We start from the raw sequence: 22,585 nt of genomic DNA, 5'->3' as shown, positions 1-22,585 counted from the left end.
AATTTGGATGATGAAAATGTGTGTGTTATAACTAGGGTTTATAATCTTCAACCACTGAAAATGTTTAGTCTGCCCTTCCACGAAATATTTAATTAGAATTTTTTTAAATGCTTAAGAATTTTCAAAAATTCCATCTGACATCCAAACAGACAATATTTTTAAGTTGAATCAATGCAGACAAGATCATTAACTAATGCTCATTAGCTAGTAGATACATTTGTATTTTAAAATATAACTGACATATAACGATCGATCGTAATGGTGCTATGTGGATAAATTTATCAGTTTTCAAGAGCAAAATTGGCAGAGCGTCATCCCTACAATGGCTTCCATTTCTACGACTGTGAGCATGAACTGGCGTAATGGGGAGATAATTTTGAAGAAGTAGAATCCTGACTGTATGAATAACATTTCTGTATATATACAAATTGACAACGTTCCGCCTTGTGATACGCTTTTCGTGCAATACTATTTTAAGGATCTACTTTGCTGGAGCTCACCTTCACTGTTTATTCGAATAAAATAACAGAAATTTTCAAAATATTTCTGTTATTTTATTTGCACGACAAAATGAAAGACGACATAATATCAATGGGTGTACATGAAATTTTTTGGCATTTTTAAAAATGTGTATTTATTATATGTCATTAAAAGGAATCCCAGAAACAAACAAAAAAATCTTTTGTCGGGCAGTTGAAGTCTGTGCACCGCATGTCTTTTGGCAAATTCATTTTAAAAATTGAACCCTCTACTGTAAAAAAGATACATATGGTAATCTTTGCATCTGAAGCACGTCTTATTTTCTTCTACCTATAGGATAAAACTTTCATATTAATATGTGTATACCAACACGATTAATCATTTGATACAAAAAGATAGTTATATAAATAAGGATATTTCTTAGAATTGAGGGTCATCCTTTAAAAGTTACGGTCATCATTTACAAATTACGGTCATCTTAAAAGCAGTTACGGTCAGCCTTGTTATGAATCGCCGATTCTGTTACGGTCATCTCGATTGTGATTTACGGTCATCTTGGCGATTTTTTCAAATCGAATTTCCCGTTTCATGCACATTTCTCAGAAGTAATTAGTGATTTCCGAGTGATTCTTTTATAAATTTACATCGTTTCAATGTATGATTTGTAAAGAAAATAATATAGAAACACTTTAACAGACAATACAGAAACTGACCTAATTTTTCATCCGACATCTTGGGATGACCGTGAATGCAGTTACGGTCATCAGCTTTACCCCAGTGAATAAGAAACGGAAAGAAATCATTAACTTCATCAGTTCTTTTGAATGTTACTTCACACCATGCAGAGGAAAGCGAGATCGAAAAATTTTGGAATCTAGAATCGTTAGGAATACGTTTACCACAACAGGACGATGAGGAGAGTTTTGTAAAGACTTATCAACAGGACTGTATCAAATTTGAAAACGAACGTTATTTTGCCAAGTTGCCATGGAAACTGGATCATCCGGACTTACCTTCAAACATCATGATCGCTAAAACAAGGACAGAAAGCACAATTAGAAGACTATGTCGTGAACCACATTTAGTAAGAAAATATTCAGAAATTATTGAAGACCAAATGAAGAGAGGGTTCATAGAGAAGGTAAACGATAAAAGCGACAATGGTAAAAGCACTCACTATATACCACATCATGCCGTAAAAAAGGATTCAACAACAACACCAATTCGTATTGTGTATGACTGTAGCTGTAAAAAGTCGCCACATCACGCAAGTTTGAATGATTGCCTAATGTCAACTCCGCCAGACTTGAACGACTTGACAAAAATATTAATGGGATTTAGAACCAAGAAGTACGCAATAAGCACGGACATTGAAAAGGCTTTCTTACATATTGGATTAGATGAGAAAGATCGAGATTTTACACGCTTTTTTTGGTTGAGCGACACAGATAATCCCAGCAGTACTCTTACAACATATCGTTTTAAATCTATTTTGTTTGGTGCAACAAGTTCACCGTTCATCCTAAATGCAACACTGCTTAAACACTTGGATGCATGCAACACAAATGTATCAGCAATGATGAAGAATGACCTTTACGTGGATAATATTTTGTCCAGTTTGGAAAATGAAGATGACGCCGCAAAGTATTTTGTACAAGCCAGATCATTGATGTCGGATGCTGGATTCAACCTTCGTTCATGGAGTTCAAATTGCTCAAAACTTACAGATTTAGCCAAACAACATGACGTATGTGAAAAAGAAACTTTTGTCAAAATACTTGGACTGAAATGGGATACAGTTAAAGATACGATCACTTTTCAAAAAGTCGACTTATTTGATATTGAACTACCAAATTTTACGAAACGTGAAATTCTTAAACAGTCGTCACGTATTTACGATCCGCTAGGATTACTTAGCCCTGTATCCGTACGAGAAATTTTAATGCAGACATTGTGGGAACAGAAGTACGGATGGGATGAGCCACTACCATTAGAAATACAGACAACATGGAAAAATTTAGCCAAGGATTTGGAGAAAACGACTTATACAGAATTGAAAAGACCGTATTTTCCAAATTTACCAGATCAGAAAACCCAACTTCATGTTTTTGTAGACGCTAGTACAACTGCATACGGAGCAAGTGTTTACATATGTTACCATCATGAGTCATCTTTAGTTATTGCAAAGAATAGAGTAGCACCTCTTAAGCAACTGACACTACCACAGCTGGAATTAATGGCCGCATTGATTGGAGCACGACTAGCCGATCATGTTAAATCAGTTTTACACATAGAAGACAAAACGTTTTGGTCAGACAGTCAGATAGTTCTACAGTGGTTATCAACTTCAAAGCAATTGAAAAGGTTCATACGAAATAGAGTAACGGAAATACGCAAATTGACCAATACACAAGAATGGAGATATTGCCCAACGAAAGATAATCCGGCTGACCTTCTTACTAGAGGAATCAACGTGTCACAGTTTGAAAAGAATACACTATGGTTCAACGGACCAGAATGGATCACTGATACATCAAAATGGCCGTCGTGGAAGCCAAATGAGACAACAGTATTACTAACCAGTACAGATACAGAAGATACAAGTACAGCGGACAATGCAATAGATAATAAACAAGGAATACACCAAATTGTGCAAATTACTAGATATAGTACATTATCAAAATTACTACGAATAACAGCTTATCTATTACGATTTATACGAAATTGCCGTTCGCCAATATTACAGAGAAATAAAGCAAAATACGTTTCAAGAGAGGAATTGCAGGATGCAACAGAGTGTTGGATACTAAATTGACAAAGAACTTCATTTAAGGACGAAATGTTATACTTGAAATTAAAGGATACTAAACCTACTGTTTTAGTTAGACAACTTAGATTGTACCTGAATAACAAAGACACAATTTGCTGTGGAGGGAGAATTCATAACGCACCTGTTTGTGAAAATACGAAATTTCCTTATTTGTTACCTAGAAGTCATCCTTTTACAAAATTAGTTGTTCTTGATATACACAAGTACATGAAACATTCAGGAGTTTTATCAACAGTGACTCAGATACGACAAACTTACTGGATATCCAGAATTCGCCAATACGTAAGAGGAATTTTGCGAAATTGCGTAATTTGTCGAAAAATCAACAGTAAACCATATACAGCACCTGATCCGCCGCCACTCCCAAAAGTTCGATTACTGGAAGCGCCGCCTTTTACAATTACCTGCGTCGACTTAACAGGAGCGCTGTACGTTCGAGATACACATGATACTGAAAACAAGGTTTTTATATGTCTATTTACTTGTGCTTCAACGAGAGCCGTACACCTGGAAGTTGTACCGGACTTATCAGAAAAATAATTTCTACAAGCCTTTAGAAGATTTGCTAGTCGTAAATCTAGACCACACACCATGATTTCGGATAATGCCTCGACATATTTAGCCGCCTCGGAAACATAAAGGAGATTAACCGATTCACCATCGCTAAACGATACGTTATCAACATACGGAACAAATTGGAGATTTATACCGAAAAGAGCGCCCTGGTATGGTGGATGGTGGGAACGCTTTATAGGAATTACAAAAACTTGTTTGAGGAAAACATTAGGCAGATCTTACGTTACCATGGATACACTTCAAACAATTCTGACAGAAATAGAAGCCATCATTAATGATAGACCATTGACATACGTATCACCGGATATTGAAGACGAGGAGCCGTTAACTCCGTCACACTTACTGTAAGGAAGAAGAATAACTTTAACGCCGTATCCACAACCGAATATTGAGTACATTGTCGTGAATAGTGGAAAACAAGAACTGCATAAACATTTGAATAAACAGTCGAGTTTAATGGAGCATTTTTGGAACCGGTGGAAATCCGAGTATATAACGACGCTAAGAGAGTTTCATCGCCAAACAGGAAACAATTTACCAACTATTCAAGTTGGAGATGTATTGCAAGTCCAAGATGATAAATTACCGAAAAACCGATGGAACATTGCCGTTGTTGATGAATTGATCACCGGAAACAATGGTTTTACACGAGTAGCTATAATACGAACTAGTGCAGGACGTACTTCACGTCCTATAGTAAAACTGTACCCGCTCGAAATCCGAACAAACATTAACAGTTTAGATGACAAAAATGATGATACTTCGAATTCAACAGAGAGATTGACAAGAGTTCTACCAAAACGAGAGGCATCTGTCCGAGCTCGAGAGAACATCAAGAAATGGACTACCCAAAAGTGATAGACTTCGTTAAAAGTGAAAATTTAATAAGTGAATTATTTGAATTTGTTTTAGAAAGACAATTAATTATTTAATTAGACAATTAATTATTTAGTTTTCAGTAATATCTATTCGATTGACATTTAAAGTGATTAATAATTTTATATTTTAACTTTTGCCGGCCCCGAGAATGTCGGGAATTTAGCGCGAATATTTACATGTTAACGTTGCTACTTGACTTATGTATTTATGACGTTACTTATATAGCAATGGCTAGACGTTAGAATAAACACGATCTATACACAACGCATTTTATCTACTTTACACAACATGTCCCTTTAGTGGTATCTTTTACCTCTCTTTTAGAAATAATGAATCACAGGAAAAAAGAATGTTTGAAATAAAATGTGTTTCTAATATGAAATACAGGCAAACTCTAATACAATTGGATTAAAGTGCGGTAAAGCAGAAAACACAATAAAGAACAAGAATGTGTTCCCAGTACACGGATGCCCCACTCCCACTATCATTTTCTATGTTCGGTGGACCGTGAAATTGGGGTCAGAACTCTAATTTGGCATTAAAATTAGAAAGATCATATCACAAGGAACATGTGTACTAAGTTTCAGGTTGATTGGACTTCAACTTCATCAAAAACTACCTAGACCAAAAACTTTAACCTGAAGCGGGACAGACGAACGGACAGACGCACAGACCAGAAAACATAATGCCACTCTACTATCGTAGGTGGGGCATAAAAAGTAAAACACCAGAAAAAAAGAAGAAATCTCACCTCTGGATAATCAGCGTTTACATGTATAACAGGATAAGAATTTATTTTTGCCAGACAACTGCTGTACAAAGAAGATCTGAAAAAGTAATATCGTGATTTAATAGCAAGACTATACTGACATTTGGAACTTATTAACTTCATTTTAAATTAAAAAATATGTGTTCTGATGTCTATATGCCTATAAAATTAACCATGTCAGCGTTATAGCTGTAACCATATAAATAAAAGTTGTGCTTAAGATTATAAAATAACAATCTCACAACATAAAAAAACAAGAAATCTGAGGTCAGACTTGTGCCTTTCATAATAGACAACTATCTATAGAATATTTAGTTTTAAATCAAAATAAAAGTGTTTTATTTTTTTATTTTAAGACAAGAGGCTGTCACAACGACAGCAAACCGGATTTATTAACATTTATTTGTATCCTGCCAATATCACAAGAACCATAACTGATGAACAGTGAAAGTGAAAATCGTCAATATCAAATTTGACCTCCATTTTGTCATCAGTATCAACATATTAAAATTTAAAAAGCTTAGGTTGAATGGTTTATGAGTAAATGCACGGACACGACTGGAAAAGCCATTTTTCAATCTTTCAAGAACCATAACTCCTGAACAGTAAAAGTCAAAATCGTCATTATTGATCTTTGACCTCCATTTTGTCATCAGTAACAACATATTAAAATTTGGGAAGCTTTGGTTGAACAGTTCATGCGTAAATGCACGGACACAACTGGAAATGCCATTTTTCAATCTTTCAAGAACCATAACTCCTGAACGGTAAAAGTCAAAATCGTCATTATTGAACTTGCCCTCCATTTTGTCATCAGTAACAATATATTAAAATTTGAAAAGCTTTGGTTGAACAGTTCATGAGTAAATGCACGGACACGACTGGAAAAGCCATTTTTCAATCTCTCAAGAAACATAACTCCTGAACGGTAAAAGTCAAAATCGTCATTATTGAACGTAACCTCCATTTTGTCATCAGTTACAACATATTAAAATTTGGGAAGCTTTGGTTGAAGAGTTCATGCGTAAATGCACGGACACGACTGGAAACTCCATTTTTCAATCTTTCAAGAACCATTACTCCTGAACGGTAAAAGTCAAAATCATCATTATTGAACTTGACCTTCATTTTGCTGTCTGTAACAACATATTAAAATTTGAAAAGCTTTGGTTGAACGGTTCATGAGTAAATGCACGGACAACATTTAGATACCCCCCGCCCTGGCCGTCCGACCGCCCGCCATACATCCCCAAATCAATAACCGACATTTTTGTCACAAAATTCCGGTTAAAAAATCCTGTTAAAAATCTTTATTTTAAAACAGCTGTGATATAATTTTTATAATGTTACCAAAATGTTAGTATCAAAGTAAATGCTTGAATAAGATATAATGTTCTTTGCATGACTAATGTGCACCCATGTTAGTTTGATATGCATATTTTGAGCTTGAGCTCGGAGATGTTCAAATCAATTTTCATAAGCTGACAAAACAATACTGTACATCCTTCCTCTCTTGTATATTTTACCTTGCTCTACTAGGTTCTGTGGTAAATCCTAGCTGATTATTAACAATGATATGTATACTCCCTCCAACATTAAAATGGGGACATTCGGCAAAACCAAATGTCTCAGCTACCACACCCTTAAAAACAATAAACATATTATAAAATTGATATTAGCATTAAAAAACTTGCGTGTTAGTGGATATTTTATTTCATGGTAGTGCTGAAGTCTGCATTCATGTCTATTGGAAATTGTCATTCGGTGAACATTAAATTTTGTGGTTAACCTATACACACGATGAAAATTGGTATCTAACTAATAATTAAGAATTCACAGTATCAAAGCTTCTAACTAGAACAATATACTGAGACAGTCTCGATGTGATAGCTCTTTAGAAAGCTTCCCTAACAAAGAAGTGGCATCCTTCCCCAATACATAATTCTGATCATAAGGCAGTCTTTTAATTTTACAACCAAATGTTATATTTGTGCAGAAGCCTGGCAATTTATCCATTTAGTTTAAGGAGGAAGACCTAGGTTGAGGGAAATAACTCTTAAAATCATCAGTACGTTTGTGTCAACCATTTTCATAAATATATTTTAAGCTTCTAGGTTACATAGATTATTTTCAATCTGTTTCAGGTAAATGCTTAAAGTACATTGATGAAACGTGACTTTTACAAACACATAACTGATTTAAAGAGTTATCTCCCTGAACCAAGGTCTACCACCTTAAGTGAGTTATTGTTGTGGATTTCATAAATACTCTAATAAACAAATAAACTGTTTCAATATCTTAAACATCCATTGTAAACTTATAAAACTCTTACCTGGGCAGAAAATGAAGCATCACCATGCACTTGAACACATAATACTCTTTGACCTGAAGTATCTGTTTCACTATAATCTCTGACCTTTAACCTTTGTTGTTTAGAACGTGCCTTACCAACTGCAACAGGATTGTTGGCCTAAAAGTCAAATTTCATTTTATGTTCAAGAACACATAAATAAAAACTATTCAACAGGATATTCTAGTAGAATATAAATATACATGCTAGTCGTGGAGGAAAAAGATGGTATGATCTGCAGTGTTAGCCTCTTCAACTCACTCACCCAGGTGTTGCAAGTTTATATATAATACATTCTTATTTTTCATCAAACAAGAATCAGTCCTATGATAATTATATATTTAACCAACTTCTTATCTTGGCAATCATTTATGAATCGTATTTTGATATACTTTGTTAAACTTTCTAAAAAAAATAACTTACAAAATTTTCAAACATAAAATTGAATATATTTTATTCACAAATAAAATCTGAGTGAAAAATACATTGCTTACATAAAAGAAAGAACAAGTGAAACTGAGAGCTACTGCTCACTGATGATACCCCCGCCGCAAGTGCATAATATTAATAGTGTAAAAATATGCAAGTGTTCGGTAAACAGGAAGTTGTCGAGTGATGAATCTGAAAACGCATCACACGGTATAGCTGACTTATATAAATCCTGAAACCAACTTTCAGAAATCCTTGTATTGTTGTTCCTGAGAAAAATGTGACGAAAATTTTCAACTTGGCTATCATGTGTAAAATCATACAAGTGTTCGGTAAACAGGAAGTTGTCAAGTGATCAATCTGAAAACGCATCAAATCAGTAATAAAGGGGAATTATTATGAATAAGATTATAATGCCAGGGAAATTAAATATAGGATCAGCATAAAGTAAGATTAACAGTTTTGAAGTTGCTAGTTTAAGCAGTTTTATAATTAAGTATTTTGAAGCTAATATATGATTATAAAATCTTTAATAAAACTGCTGACCTGACTGTGCTGTTTTGCCTAAAATCTGAAATTATTATATTTGCTTAATTTTAAGATTTAAGATACATAAATGTGTATCCAAAGATTAATTTAATCAGTGTGTCATACACAACAGGATTTATAATTAATTAAAAACTTCTTCGACTTAACCCACATTTTTTGCTCTGTGCTCTAACATGTTTATTAAAATGTGAGTCTTAGATTTTTCTAGAAAAATAATCACACCAAATTCTAGTACAAACTCTTTCCAAATTGTCAAATTCCCCTTCCTATATGAAGACGTTCCACTGTTTCTATCTTACAGAATTTACTTTTCTGGATTATTTAGATATGCATGTACAAGCAGAAATGAATTTTAAGGATCATGAATGTAAGTGAAAAAGAAAAAAAATGCTACTTCAATTTTGCTAATTAAATAAAATTACCTCAAGATGAGAGGGATTTGGAATAAGTGAAACATGGATATCCTTTCCATGATATTGGATATCTTCTGATGTATCTACAAAGAAACAAGTCTACAGTCATATTAAACAAGTCTAGTAATTTCAAATTATTTACAAGAGTAATTTAACTTAATTCTTTGAAACCAACATTTATTTGTACATGATTAATATTTTGGCTAATCACAGATTAAAAACCTTTCTCCATATGAAGTTTTCTGTACTTAAACTTAGCTTGTGTAAACTATATATACAGTATGGACTTTTTCATTGTTGAATCTCATACTGCAACCACAGTAGTATGTTTCCGTAGAGACAAGAGTGTAAACATATACATTCTGGTCTCTATGGAAACATACTACTGTGGATTCATTTAATTTTCGTGGGTATCAATTTTTGTGGATAGGGGATAACTTGTATGTTCGTGGATATTTAATTTTGTGGTTTTACTGAGGTCTGCATACAACAAGACTATAGAAAATTTGTCATTTGTTTAACATTTAATTTCGTGGTTTACCTGTACCCACGAACCCACAAAAATTGGTATCCAACGAATAATAATGAATCCACAGTACTTATTTTATAATACCATATCATTTTTGTGCTATTTTTCTGAGTGGTGTGAGATAAATATTTCTTATCACTTCTCAGCAACTGATTTGTAGAAATTTAATTATGATGTTTAATTTTCTTGATTTCTTCTAAATTTCCTATTACAAAGTTCTGAAAAAAGGCAACAATGCCTGATGACGTCACATAAAAAGAACACAACTTTCTGCAAATGTTTGAAAAGGAAGGATAACAAGATGAACAGACACAAAGACCAGAAAACATAATGCCTCTCTTCTAACGTAGGTGGGGCATAAAAATCATAAGAGAAACAGATACCGCCACTATAACTTGTATATTACATATTTCTCCCCTCTCAACAATTAAATTTTAATTACTTAAAAACCTTGGCAAGCCTCACACTTAACATTTAAAATTTAACGCTCTCGAGTGGAGAATATCATAGAACACTTACTGCAGTGATTGAATCTATATGTAATGTACTTCTTATTTACTTCTCAAGTTTGGTTAAATTTCTTATCTTACTTCTTTGGATTCATATATTTTCATGTGTATCAATTATTGTGGATAGAGGAAAAACATAATTTTCTAAAATATTGAATTTTTAATTTTTCAAAAGTTTGAACAATTTTTTATGATTTTTTAATACTTACAAAGATGAGATAATACATCCCCAGTTCCTTTAGCACCTGGAGGCAGTTCTGATTTTCCTTTCATCTAAGTAAAAATAAAGATACAGGTACATAAAAATGTATAACTCCATATGAAGCATCAAAGTAAACAAGTCCTCAAATAACTTCTTAATATTTGCTGACAAAGTCGAAATAATTAAAATAATTGATAGTTGTTAAAGAATTTATAGCTGTGAGGTTTCATCATTTGTGCCTTTCAAATTGGCAAAATTTGTTTATAATATAATGGAGCATATAAATTTATGATTTATTTCTAACGGTAACCACGAAAATTGGTATACCACGGAAATAAATTATTTTACACTTGTTAACTGCTTAGTTAGCTTACATTTTTTTACAAAGGAGATTGTACAAAAAAGGAAATTAACAAAAAAAATTATGATGGCATAAGTTATAATATTACTTTTACTATATTTTACCTTTTGAAACATGATTACAGGTGGGAACTTCAACATGCAGGTAAGGAAATTAAGTCTCCCTCTGTGTGGCATACACATAACTATATGTGAGATGTCATCTGAAAAGAAATAGTGCATACAACATACAACTAAATATAACTACAGTATAACATAGGAACTTATATGCTACACTACAATTTGCTTCTTGACAAACATCAGTGCTGGCAGTATGACTTATTTCCCATTAAGGTGATACCTAACACTACAGGGAGATAACTCTGTAAAATTAGCAAAACATTTTAATTACATTCTGTTGTTCAGGGAATATTAATCTTCTTAATGATCAAAATAAGTGTTTGTCAAACTGCCATATAACCAGTGTAATTTTCCTGATAAAACGGATGGTTCAAATTTTTTGAAATTTTTATATTTTTTTTAAAGGGTCTAAGTAAATACTTTGTCAAAATTTTATGAAAATTAAACGAGCTAAATTAATTTTAGTAAAGGTTTTTCGGTACCACCTTAAATCAAGTATCTTCTGCCATCTCTGATTGTTAAAAAGCATAAAACAATTGGCTTAGATAATTAATGAAATGTGCAAATTTTGAGAAAGGAATGTTGTAATAAAATTGAGCATTTTATCTTAATTTGATCACTGTTTTAACAAATTTTTATTTGATTAAATTTTTTTTTCTAACTTTGCTGTATAAGGGGAAATAACAGATAATGTAACTTTATTTTAGGAATGTGTCAAGAATTTACCTGTTTTGGTTTTTGAAGCAAGAAAACAAGCTGGGCTAGCAACCTCAATATTAATTTATATTTTCAAAAGTACATTTTTTTAGCTATTTTCTCATATTTTATCTTAAAATTCTATCTTTTAGTTTTCTTTTTATATCACAAAATTGGGTTTTTAATGCATCATCCATATCTTAAAGTCATAAGAAACCTCAAATTAAAAAAAATAATGCATATGTTTTTTTATAACTCAATGGATAGTTTTCATTATAAAACTTATATGCATATATACTTTTTCTGAAGAAAATTCTTTAATTTGTTCACATTAAGAAGAAGTTTACTTTATTTTAAGGAAGCAATTCCCCGACATATCTTCCGTATGCAAAGTGACCTCTGCGTCACCCATCTCATAAAAATCGGGTGATCGCAATACACATGAATGAAAAAAAACTATAATCTGATTGTACATGTTAAACATGTGCTCAATATTCATGCTTTTTTGTTGATTGTTGACAAACAGGTGACAATCATTTATCTTCAGCTTCAAAACACAAACTTTAATTACCTCCATATTTTCACAACACTGACAGATTGAAAAAAAATTGACAATTATACAAAATTTTGAGAAAAAAATTATAAAATCCTGCACAGAAGACTAAGTTTATGATGTTTGTATGCATTGGTTCAAGAATTGGAATAAAATTTTTTTCACCGGTCAATCGTTGATTATGACTTTAACCTTGAAAAAAGAACTGTGACCCATATTTTATCATTATTTTTTTTAAAAGCATGACATGAACTACATTTTCGAAAATCATTACAAAAATATTCAGATTATTTAGCTTCTCACCCCCATCAAAAAAGTTTTGTATTTATATAACTACACTCAATCAATTGAAACAGAAGGTGAATATGTCATGGTTTGATTTAATTGTGAGTAAAACAAATTATCTCAATCCATTGTTCGTGTTTACCTTGGGAACTGTAAGAGAATATCTCATCAAATATAGCCATCATACTTTCTCCCCCTTCTCCACCATACCTCTTTACTGTGGTAAACTTACCTTGTGCACTGTAAGAGAATATCTCATCAAATATAGCCATCATACTTTCTCCCCCTTCTCCACCATACCTCTTTATTGTAGTAAACTTACCTTGTGTACTGTGAGAGAATATCTCATCAAATATAGCCATCATACTTTCTCCCCCTTCTCCACCATACCTCTTTACTGTAGTAAACTTACCTTGTGTACTGTGAGAGAATATCTCATCAAATATAGCCATCATACTTTCTCCCCCTTCTCCACCATACCTCTTTACTGTAGTAAACTTACCTTGTGTACTGTGAGAGAATATCTCATCAAATATAGCCATCATACTTTCTCCCCCTTCTCCACCATACCTCTTTACTGTAGTAAACTTACCTTGTGTACTGTGAGAGAATATCTCATCAAATATAGCCATCATACTTTCTCCCCCTTCTCCACCATATCTCTTCACTGTGGTAAACTTGTTGGCAAGGAAGTGGTCAAAAGCCTAAAGAGATTAATATACTTAAATTTCTATTCTTCTCCCATTTAATGAAAATTAGATCTTTGAATTTGCTCTTGTCGACTAACTTTTTAAAGATTGATTCCTGCATGGTTATATCCTGCTAACATTTAGAATGATTCCTTTCATTCTTGTTAACAATGATCAAATCCTACATCATTGATCATTTGTACATGTATGCCAATGATGATCCCTTAATTCCTGACAGAGAGAGAAACAATAAAACATGCTTACACACTTACATAATAATACAAGAGGCTCTCAAGAGCCTGAATCGCTCACCTTAACTCTTTTGGTTAAATCTCTCATCAATGATTATTTTGGCTTTTCAATTTATTTAAATGTTTTTTGGATCGTCCTATTTTCTTCAAAAGCCAAAAAAAATAATCATTTTCTCCTATGTTCTATTTTAGCCATAGGAGCTATGTTTCTTGACATACAAGGAAATAAAATATAAAATTCTATACTAGATACTCTGAAACTCATTTAGCCTAAGTTTGGCTGAAATTGATACAGCAGTTTCAAAGGAGAAGATTTTTTAAAGTAAGTCAACATGATGAACAAATTGTGAAAAAAGTCTTTAAAGGGCAATAACTCCTTAAGGGGTCAATTGACAATTTTGGTCAAATTGACTTAATTGAAGATCTTACTTTGCTGAACATTATTGCTGTTTACAGTTTATTTCTATCTATAATTATATTCAAGATAATAAACAAAAACAGCAAAATTTCCTTAAAATTATCAATTCAGGGGCAGCAACCCAACAACAGGTTGTCTGATTCATCTGAAAATTTCAGGGCAGATAGATCTTGACCTGATAAACAATATTATCCCATGTCAGATTTGCTCTAAATGCTTTGGTTTTTGAGTTATAAGCCAAAAACTGCATTTGACCCCTATGTTCTATTTTTAGCAATGGCGACCATGTTTGTAAATAGATCACAACTTCGGATACAATTTACAAACTAGATACCCTAAGGAACATTCAGTTAAAGTTTGGAAGTATTTGGCCAAGTAGTTTCAGAGCAGAAGATTTTTGTAAAAGATTACTAAGATTTACGAAAAATGGTTAAAAATTGACTATAAAGGGCAATAACTCCTAAAGGGGTCAACTGACCATTTCCGTCATGTTGACTTATTTGTAAATCTTACTTTGCTGAACATTATTGCTGTTTACAGTTTATCTCTATCTATAATAATATTCAAGATAATAACCAAAAACAGCAAAATTTCTTTAAAATTACCAATTCAGGGGCAGTAACCCAACAACAGGTTGTCTGATTCATCTGAAAATTTCAGGGCAGATAGATCTTGACCTGATAAACAATATTATCCCATGTCAGATTTGCTCTAAATGCTTTGGTTTTTGAGTTATAAGCCAAAAACTGCATTTGACCCCTATGTTCTATTTTTAGCAATGGCGACCATGTTTGTAAATAGATCACAACTTCGGATACAATTTACAAACTAGATACCCTAAGGAACATTCAGTTAAAGTTTGGAAGTATTTGGCCAAGTAGTTTCAGAGCAGAAGATTTTTGTAAAAGATTACTAAGATTTACGAAAAATGGTTAAAAATTGACTATAAAGGGCAATAACTCCTAAAGGGGTCAACTGACCATTTCCGTCATGTTGACTTATTTGTAAATCTTACTTTGCTGAACATTATTCCTGTTTACAGTTTATCTCTATCTATAATAATATTCAAGATAATAACCAAAAACAGCAAAATTTCCTTAAATTACCAATTCAGGGGCAGCAACCCAACAACGGGTTGTCTGATTCATCTGAAAATTTCAGGGCAGATAGATCTTGACCTGATAAACAATATTACCCCATGTCAGATTTGCTCTAAATGCTTTGGTTTTTGAGTTATAAGCCAAAAACTGCATTTGACCCCTATGTTCTATTTTTAGCAATGGCGACCATGTTTGTTGATAGATCAAAACTTCGGATACAATTTATAAATTAGATACCCTAAGGAACATTCAGTTAAAGTTTGAAAGTATTTGGCCCAGTAGTTTCAGAGGAGAAGATTCTTGAAATAGTTTACGACGACAGACGACGACAGACGACAGACAACAGACGACGACAGACGACGGACGACGACGGACGCCAAGTGATGGCATAAGCTCACTTGTCCCTTCGGGACAGGTGAGCTAAAAAAAGGTTTTTATCTTAGACAGGGTTATAGTTTTTAACTTACAAACCATCTAGGTCTTTGGTCATAAAACTTCACTAGGTACATGTACTCAGAGTACAAAATTTGTGCTTGAAACACCAACTCCATTTGGAGGTGGTTGATATTAGAATATATAATTTAAAATTCAAGCATTTAAAGGAATAAGATGTTGAGAAGATAATTTTCAAAATGAAATGTGAAGTTTACAGGTGTCACCAGCAGAAAGTGGGAGAGTTGACAGGTTTAGAAAGTGTTCTACATATAAGATACTAACCTGACATTTTAACATTAACTTGGCCAAGTCTGCTTTTCTCTCGTCTGGTATCAACGATTTTCTCTGAGATTCAAATGTATGAGCAAACCATTCTCTTTCTTCTGTCTGAAATGAGTAGATACAAAGAAACAATAAAAAGCCAAACAAAATCATCACTCTGAGACACATACAGCTTCTGTCAGATTGAGTTTGTCATTATTATGGTGGTTTGTATTGCATAAACTTTTGTTTTTAGCGTTGTTAACTATTTTATGTGTATTGAATGTCAAACCTACATAACTATGAGAAAATACAACACAACAGTATTAAATCCTCTTAAAGACACAGATTTTCTATGGTTTTGAAAATGAGAGGTAGTTTTTCAATCAGTTTTTTTTTAGATAATTCTGACATAAAACTTCTTCCAGTTGACATTTCCAACAAAGGTAAAAATCAAAGATAAAAATATTTGTATAACTAAAATGACTATAATACTGTATTCCTAAAGTAAAAGACCACAAAACATCAATTTTCAACTTAAGGTGGCTCGGGACTATTCGACTGCGCATAATTTCACGCATGAATTACAAAAGTATTTGTCGTAAATTCTATATAATTTTTTTAAATATTTTGATTGATTAGAAATCTTAAATCATTGTAGTAATGTGAATAATAGAATATTTTCGTTATATTCCGTATTTGTTAAAGGGTCAAAATGACATTTCACCCATTTTCACGCCAAAACTTGGGTTTTAAGGCAAAATATATTTTTTTCCTTATCGGTGACCTATTTTTTTATTTGCTCATTCTTTGAAGCTATATTTCAGCTTTTTATTTTACAGTTTTGGACCAAGCGTCATAGAACGTTTTTTTGATAATCCGATAAAAATATGTCAACACCTCTATTTTCCCTATCATTTCATTGAAAAATGGTCCCTTTTACATACCTGTTTAAAAGTAAAATTTTGAGCTTAAATGGTCCGTGACCCCTATTTTTTTTCGACCGATTTGATTTAATTTCTGTAAAGAATAAAATAACAAAAAATTACGGTACTTCTGATAGAAACTTTTAATAGGCCCCGAGCCACCTTAATTCATACCTGCAAATAATCAAATTCCACAGCAATAGGACCACAATAGATATTCTCTAGTGTATCTGTTAACTGGGCTGTTGTTAGTTTTGATGCACCATTATTCAAAATTCCATTTACATCAAACTGAGTTGTGGAGTCTTTAGACAATCCATAATTTGATAAATCTATTTCGGGTACACCACTGAAAACAACTCAACAGGTCTATAAAACATTCTATTAAATTTGCAACATACTAAATCCTAAATGCATGCACAGAATAACTTCACTTCATAGTGATGATTGTTAATCTTTATTACATCTAAGATGTAAGATAATTTTTCAATCAAATTTTTATTTTCTTGAACAAAATTTCAGCTGATCCTTTGTTTCCATCATGCTATGAACACTAAATTAAAAATTCAGTATCTATACTTTTATGATAATTTTACTCTAACATTAAAATTCTACATTTAAAAGAAATCCTTGTGGACTTCTTTTCAGTATATCAAGTCATTCCCAAGGTATGTCAGACATGTGGCAATGTCCAGTAGAAAATGGTTGGGTCCAGTAAAAGTTCATCAATAACTGGATCAAATGACGATTTTAGATGTAAGAATTTTGTAATACTGTATGTGGTGTACTCATAATGAAAAAGACTACTAAAACACTGACTGGACCAGTAATGCTTGAAAAATAACTGGACCAAAAGACCACTGAGGTCCAAAAAAAACTTTGAAACATCTAGTATATATACAAATAAAAATAACCTCTAAAGAATTGTCAAAATGGAACAAGGAAAAAATTTCAGATTCGAAGAAAATACAAACCATCTTTGCTGAAGTCCTAAGGGATCCAAGGTTGCCTTTTTATGACCATGTTTTCTGTAAGCTTCTGTCAGTCTGTAAGCTTGGAAGTTCTCACTAGTAACAACATTCTGTGGAACTACAAATTTACAGATTTCTCATATATAAAAGGAATTGAGACAAGCTAAGTAATACACATAAAAGTCACATCAATTTATATATTTAACATTTTTAAAGGTATTTTTGTTTATTTTTAGAAACTAACAAGTAGAAGAGTCAACATTTTTGTTTTTCTTGAAAATGTGAGAAAAAAAAGGTGAAAAAAATAGTGGAGTATTCAAGTAGACAGATTTCAATTAAATTTGTTTTACCTAAAAGACAAATATCTAAATGCCATGCATATATATCATATATATGCAGTATATTTTTGTTAAAAGAAAATGTTAGGGTCCTGTGTATTTAAAGGCAGAAATAAATTGTAACAATTTTAAGAAGTTACCATCTGAATAACATGATAAAAGGGGGGATTCTTTGTGAAGGAAAAAGAAAAAATGAAATGGACATTTATGCATTTCTAAAAGGGGTCCTTTAACTTTGTATTCTTATATCATGTATGTTCTTAAGGTTTTTCTTTTCTTTTCTTTATAATTCAAATTATGCTGATGCTGTAAAATCCTGATGAAAATTAAAGTCATAAGAAACCTCAAATCAAAAAAAAATAATGCATATGTTTTTTATAACTCAATGAATAGTTTTCATTGTAAAACTTATGTACATATACTTTTTTCTGAAGACAATTCTTTAGTTTATTCATATTTAGAAGAAGTTTACTTTATTTGAATTGCTTCCTTCCAGCAAGCAATTCCCCCGACATATTTTCCGTATGCAAGTAACCTCAGTGTGACCCATCTCGTAAAAATCCAGTGACCACAATACGCATGGATGTCCTTAAAATAAACTATTATCTGAATTTACATGTTAAACACGTGCTCAGTTTCCATGCTTTTTTGTTTATTTTTCGTCAATTGTTGACAAACCGGTGACTATCGTTCAACTTCGGCTTCAAAACACAAACTTTAATTACCTGCCATATTTACACAACAACACTGACCGATTGAAAAAAGAATTGACGATTATACGAAATTTACACGAAAAAAATGATAAATTCGAGCACAAAAGACTAAGTTTATGATGTTTGTATGCATTGGTTCAAGAATTGGAAGAACATTATTTTTCACCGGTCACTCGTTTCTTATGACTTTAATTAAAAAATTTCTCATCTTTCATTTCTGTAGCTGGGTTTTTTTCCACTCTTCTTCTTTAAACTTTTACATGTTTTGCACTCTACCATTCTGTAATCTGCTCTTTATACTCTCATTCATCAAAAAGTCTGTTAATTTATATCTATGTTGGCATTTTTCATTTGGACTTTATTGTTTCTGTAGTTCTATTGTTTACCTCTTGTAGCTTGTGTTTCTCTCAGTTTTAGTTTGTAACCCAGATTTGTTTTCTCTCAATGGAATTATGACTTTTAAACAGGGATATAATTGAGAATGGAAATGGGGAATGTGTCAAAGAGACAACAACCCGACCAAATAAAAAACAACAGCAGAAGGTCACCAATAGGTCTTCAATGTAGCGAGAAATTCCCCCACCCGGAGGCGTCCTTCAGCTGGCCCCTAAACAAATATATACTAGTTCAGTGATAATGAACACCATACTAATTTCCCAAATTGTACACAAGAAACTAAAATTAAAATAATACAAGACTAACAAAGGCCAGAGGCTCCTGACTTGGGACAGGCGCAAAAATGTGGCGGGGTTAAACATGTTTGTGAGATCTCAACCCTCCCCCTATACCTCTAGCCAATGTAGAAAAGTAAACGCATAACAATACGCACATTAAAATTCAGTTCAAGAGAAGTCCGAGTCTGATGTCAGAAGATGTAACCAAAGAAAATAAACAAAATGACAATAATACATAAATAACAACAGACTACTAGCAGTTAACTGACATGCCAGCTCCAGACTTCATTATTACACTGACTGAAAGATTATGATTTCATCATATGAACATCAGGCACAATCCTTCCCGTTAGGGGTTAGTATCATACCATCATAACATATATGAGAAGAACATAACCCGTGTCATGCCAACAACTGGTTTTTTAATAAATGTGTTTAGTTCCGATGCAAAGACACTATAAGTGAATCAATATTAACGCCAAAATATGCAATCTTTAATGACCTGACAACAGTATCGTAACTATATCCTTTCTTAATAAGTCTATTCAAAGGTTTTTTTAGTTTCTGAGGTGAATACTGACACCTTTGTGCTTTATAAGGAATATTTCCATAAAAAATTGGATGTGAAATACCTGAACGTATAAGAAGTCTGCATGTTGAGCTATATTTACGAATGATATCCTTATACCGATGATAAAATTTAGTAAATGTTTTGACTAGTTTGTGATATTGAAAACCATGGTGTTATAATTTTTCAGTAATGCATAAATTTCTCTTGTTAAAATCTAAAACATTGTTACATACACGAGCGAATCGTACAAGTTGAGATATATAATATAAACAGTGTAAGATGGTGACAAGGGAACGTCACCATCTAAAAATGGATAATTAACGATAGGAATTGAAAAATCATCTCTTTTATCATAAATTTTAGTATTCAGCTTTCTGTTAGTGATATAGATATCAAGATCGAGGAAAGGGCAGTGGTCATTGTTAGTATAAGCTTTATTTAAAGTAAGTTCAACAGGATAAATTTCTTTAATATACATACTGAAGTCGTCATTATTGAGAGCCAAAATATCATCCAAATATCTAAAAGTACATTTGTATTATTAAATTTGTTTATCAGATGTTGTTTCGATGGGTCTTTGCTTATTTTTGTCATAAATTGTAACTCATAGCAATACAAAAACAGGTCCGCAATAAGTGGTGCACAGTTAGTCCCCATTGGAATTCCGATATCCTGACGATATACGGAATCCCCAAAGCGAACAAAAATGTTATCTAGTAAAAATTCAAGGGCATAAATAGTATCAAAGCATGTCCAATTGACATAGTTTTTTTGTTTATTGCTACTAAAAAATGACCTAAAAGAGTTTGAACATATATATTCACATTCTGACTTTTTAAATGCCCATTTAATTAGGTGTGTGAATTTTTTCTTAATGAGAATGTGAGGCAATGTGGTATACAGGGTAGAAAAATCAAAACTTTGAACAGATTCAAAATCACCAATATAAGCATGCAATTTATCAAGTACTTCCAACGAGTTCTTGACACTCCAAAAGTAATTAATTCCACTATTTTCGAAAAGCCTATTTGAAAAATTTATTATCAGGTTTTTAATTGTACCAAGTGTGCTGGTAAGAAGAATAGACAATTTAGTAGTGGAACAATGGTTTGAAGACGAAATAAATCTATATTTGTAAGGTGTTTTGTGTAGCTTCGGAAGCCAATACATAGTTGGGACTTTCATTGTATATTTGGCTCTGCTTGTAAAGCGGTAGCTAAAAGTTTATGTTTGTTACAGATGTCGTTTTCTGAAAATGGAGTCAGTTGGAATGTTGGTGAATTGGTGATTTCTTTTTTCAGAACCTCAATGTAAAATTTACGTCAAACAATAATAATATTATTAGCAGCTTTATCGGCCAGGACAAAAACAAATTCCTTGGCTAGTTCTTTTAGTTTATGTTTTATACGAGAAATAGGTTTATTGTGGTTATTGTTAATATAAAATGTTCTTTAAAATGTTGAATACGTATATCAACTATCTTCATTACTGAATTAAAAAAAGAGTCCAAAGATTTTTTGTCAGCTTTTTCCTGTTTTATCCATTTCATACAGTAAGTATGGAGTGAGTCGTGGATGATATTACGACACTCATTCCACTTAATAATTGAATGGGGACGATATTTAGGTGCTTTAACTACATGTACTACTGGTGCCTTTATCATATTTATTTATATATATATATCAATCATTTTGAAAATAATTTTAAACTAAATAATTTAGTTCATCTGCAGGCTACCAAACAATTTGTATTATATAGCAATGATTTTTTTTTATTCACATGTTGATTAGGTTTTTTTTGTAATTTATATGCCAGTACTTGCATGCAACAGTATACAGTAAATTTGTAATCATGAGTTGTAGCTTATAGTATATTTAAAGAAGAAAAAAGATAATATTTGCTTCTAATGGGGGCTCTGGTCCTCTGTTAAACACTGTCAGTGTGTTGCAGTGGCAGAGTTATGGGGTTGGAACCCGCCGAACCCCCCCCCCCTTTTTTAACCATCAATGCATTATAATGGGGAAGTATAGTAGGAACCCCCCCCCCCCCCCCTTATCGTGGGTTGAAAACCTTTTCAAAAATGGCTGGATAAGCTCCGGTGTTGCACCTAGGACTAACTAAATATAATAGTCCCAGGTTGTACAGATTTACACTGTAAATCACACACCTCCAGTTTTAACCAATCAACGAACAGTTTCAGAAACATTGTATCCTTGAAAACCTACAACACATTTTATACCTTTTTCGGGTGACAATCGTTGTTCTTTCCTTCTATGTCCATAAATTCCATTTTCTGAGTGATATAAAGATGTGTATGCATATGCTGATTGGAATATCCGTGGGGCAGAGTGAAGTCTCCACAACGTTAACATTGACATTGTTTTCGGTTCTACAACTTTTCTACCTCAATCATAGAGAGCTTCAAAAGACAGGTGCGCGAAACTTTCGAAAGGTTATGATGATATTTTTTTAATACCGAAATATGTCCACATTTATAAAAATATGTGTCATTATATGTCACGTACTATGCTAGTTAGTCCTATAACGCATATCTTCGCTTTTCCATTCAATATTCAACGTTTGAAAATTAAGTTGGTATTTCTTAAGAATTGTATAGTAAGAAGCTACTATACAAATCCTTGGTATTTTATTTTTCTTTAATTTTATTTTTGGAATTCGGTCGGCAGCTTTACAATAGAAAAAAGAAAA

At 32.5% G+C, this 22,585-nt stretch overlaps 1 protein-coding gene across 3 annotated transcripts in view; it reads right to left on the bottom strand.

Annotated features, from left to right (window-relative positions):
• The window catches only part of LOC143069702 (2-oxoadipate dehydrogenase complex component E1-like), a 79,170-nt gene extending 56,876 nt beyond the window's left edge, over positions 1 to 22,294 (bottom strand). The window contains exons 1-11 of one of the 3 annotated variants that reach the window (XM_076244474.1): positions 22,116 to 22,294; positions 17,584 to 17,698; positions 16,784 to 16,958; positions 15,705 to 15,809; positions 13,122 to 13,233; positions 10,981 to 11,078; positions 10,523 to 10,586; positions 9,285 to 9,358; positions 7,867 to 8,004; positions 7,061 to 7,176; positions 5,517 to 5,592 (exon numbers count right to left, since the gene is read on the bottom strand). In XM_076244474.1, coding sequence (XP_076100589.1) covers positions 5,517 to 5,592; positions 7,061 to 7,176; positions 7,867 to 8,004; positions 9,285 to 9,358; positions 10,523 to 10,586; positions 10,981 to 11,078; positions 13,122 to 13,233; positions 15,705 to 15,809; positions 16,784 to 16,958; positions 17,584 to 17,698; positions 22,116 to 22,254 — 1,212 coding nt within the window. In that variant the 5' untranslated portion in view covers positions 22,255 to 22,294. The other 2 variants (XM_076244473.1, XM_076244472.1) reach the window with 2 other exon arrangements.
• Between the last annotated feature and the right edge of the window lie 291 nt (positions 22,295 to 22,585).

This window comes from Mytilus galloprovincialis, chromosome 3 (genome assembly GCF_965363235.1).
Source record: "Mytilus galloprovincialis chromosome 3, xbMytGall1.hap1.1, whole genome shotgun sequence".
Taxonomy (NCBI): Eukaryota; Metazoa; Mollusca; class Bivalvia; order Mytilida; family Mytilidae; genus Mytilus; species Mytilus galloprovincialis.
This window is presented reverse-complemented; position numbering and strand designations above follow the sequence as displayed.